Source organism: Aspergillus saccharolyticus, assembly GCF_003184585.1.
Source record: "Aspergillus saccharolyticus JOP 1030-1 unplaced genomic scaffold BP01scaffold_106, whole genome shotgun sequence".
Lineage (NCBI taxonomy): Eukaryota > Fungi > Ascomycota > Eurotiomycetes > Eurotiales > Aspergillaceae > Aspergillus > Aspergillus saccharolyticus.
The window spans coordinates 1-2,710 of record NW_020290716.1 but is presented as its reverse complement, the minus strand read 5'-3'; the positions used below and the strand labels follow the sequence as shown (position 1 = coordinate 2,710).

The window sequence follows — 2,710 nt, the reverse complement described above, 5'->3', positions numbered from 1 at the left end:
TGTCAATGCAGACCTTGGTGTATTTAGATGTAGTATTTAAACCGACTTCCGCGGTAGCAGATTTAGGAGACTGCAGGACAAAACCATCTGTCTCGATGTCTGCGACTTCTTGGTCATATCGATCTGACACAATGACAGAATCATCTTTGGTGATAAGCTTAGTAGGTTCAACACGTGGAGGGGATGCGACGCATTGCTTTAAATGAGCATGAAGCTTGTTACTAGAGGAGAAAGACACGTTGCAATTATTGCAGGGGACGAAAGACGCATCGTCTTGTGTAGTGACAGGGACTGTGCCCGGAGTCTTGGTATAGTCGTCCTCGACGTATTCGGCTGTATAAGCATTGCCATAATCCTCGTAATACGCATTGCTTTCATCACCAGGATCATCATACTCGTAATTGTCATCATATTGATCATGATCGCCATACGGGTCATTCTCTACATATTGGTATTCGGGACCATACGGGTAGTCAGGAGGGCCGGCAGACGACCTTCCTCCAGGGGGACCATAGATATTGGGACCAGTGTACTGTTCGGGGATAGGATTGTTGACACCGTCAGGTAAGGTAGGATCAGTCATGGCGATATACGCATTGTTGCGGTAGCGGCCAGAGCGATTACCAGGACGATCGCTATCACTAGACCGGGCGTCTTGCTGGCTGTAGTTGGCGTTTCTGTAGTTAGTGTTTTGGTTCTGACGATTTCCATACTGTTGACTCTGACCCAGACGATCATTACGTTGATTCCAGGGTTGTCGATTATTTACGCCTTGATTCGACGGCTGCGGCTGCGACTGCGAGCCGTATTGCGTTTGACCACCTTGGTAGGGACGCTGTTGCCAGTCACGATGCGGCTGCCACTGGCTACTCGGCTGCCACGAGTTCTGTTGCCAGTTCGATTGCCACCGATTCTGGAACGAGGGAGGGGGGTGTCTTTGGGCATTGTCAGCATTGCGGAAACGGTTATCACGGTAGTCACGATTAATTGAACGATCATCATATCGTCCTTGGGGATATCCTTGATTACGGGGTCCTTGGTTACCATGGGATTGGTTCTGGGGGGCATTACCACGCATGCGACTGTCATGCCTGTTGGTTGTGCGGACTAGATCTTCCCATTCTTGTTGTTGGTCATCTAGCTCCTTCAGGAATGCTCCTACAGACGTTTGTTCTGTCGGCTTGGTCAATGTGACACGAAGACGAGCATCAATGCGGTTCCATAGGCATAACAGCTGGTTGAATGGATCTTCCATGCGGGCTGCACGGGCATACCGTATCACGTCTTGAGCGAATTGTCCAATCGGCTTGGTATTCACGTCATTGAATCCATAGTGCATACGGTCCAGCTTCAACAGAGCCGCAGACGGACTGGGGCGAAATCGATCCAGAAGACCTTTGAGCCACCCGTTTTCCAGACTTGCTTCTGAAATCATCGACTTTTCGAGTTCTGACATACCAGAGGTAAACCACGTCAGGGCAGTACCACGTAGGCAAGCCTGCAAATTGCTCTTGACGAGTTTTTCACCACGATACTTAACCACATCGCGTACGCGATCGACAAAGACATTAACATCCTTATAGAACATGTCACGGCCGATTTGCTTCACAGGTTCATCACCGTCCATGTCTGGATAAAAGAAACCGACGTCTTCAGGCTTCATGTCTTTGACATACATTGTACGAGCATTCAAGTCTTCTTCCGGAGGGTTAACAGGGACTTCAACGTGGCGAACATGATGTGATGGTGGGTTATTGTTATTAGCAAGGCGTTCCTCAAAATTATCCATACGTCCGAGCAACTGAGCGAGCGTCTGCTGTATTGCAGCTAGCGGATCGGGTGGAACATCCCCAGACGGGACATTTGCCATACCAGACAGACCAGCTCCAGACGGACCAACTCCAGACGAACCGCCACCAACCATTCTTTCGGTAAAGCGACGTTTACGACGTGACAATAAGGAATCGTTTGAAGTTTGGGGTCTAGTCTCAAAGTCAGGAGCGAGGACTTCAGGATAGTTAAAAGACGGATTGCTGCTTGGCTCTGGTGAACGGTTAAGAGACGGATTGCCGCTCTGTCTTGGCTCTAGAATAAGACGAGAATTCGTTATTGGAAATGGCAGAGGTGGTAGTGGTAGTGTGGTTGCCGCTGTTCTTCCAGGTCGTTCAGTGAGTGGAAATGAACCAGGAACAACACGTCTTGAGGTCTGAGGTGTTTTGATATTAGCGTCTTCGACGACCTGACGCTCAGGCGTCTTGAGGTTGACGTCTACCAGCACAACTGATTCTTCAGATAGTGCCTCGGGAGTTTGGGGTGTAGGGGTTGGTTCAGGAATCGGTTCAGGAATTGATGACAATGACGATACTGAGGTATTTGTCGAGGCTCTTGAGCGTGTACGACCCAAAGGACGCAATGGTTCAGTGAAGCCTTCAGGTGGGTGCCAGGACTGACTGTCTTGAACCCAAGCAATGAATGCTTCAGAGGTAGTGAGATGTTCAGTGTATTTAAGGAAGGTGCGGATGTCTTTGTGCAGGACCGATTTGTCAAGGTCCCAAGAAGGGGGGTATGGGTGATTCTTGGTGGATGACGGTGCGGGCGTGATAGACGCTATGTAGTGTGCTTGGAGTAGAACAGCGCTATCTATACGATTCTGAAAGGAGCGAACATGGCTGTCATAGTATCTGACGATTTGATGCGCAAGTTCAGACGA

General features: G+C 49.4%; 1 protein-coding gene across 1 annotated transcript; it reads right to left on the bottom strand.

The window, feature by feature from the left end:
* Positions 1 to 36: 36 nt before the first annotated feature.
* On the bottom strand, positions 37 to 1,924 carry BP01DRAFT_387710 (uncharacterized protein; the record flags this gene model as incomplete). Its single annotated transcript, XM_025577763.1, has 2 exons — positions 37 to 144; positions 239 to 1,924. The coding sequence occupies 2 exons, from the start codon at positions 1,922 to 1,924 to the stop codon at positions 37 to 39; spliced, it is 1,794 nt and encodes a 597-aa protein (XP_025426013.1).
* Between the last annotated feature and the right edge of the window lie 786 nt (positions 1,925 to 2,710).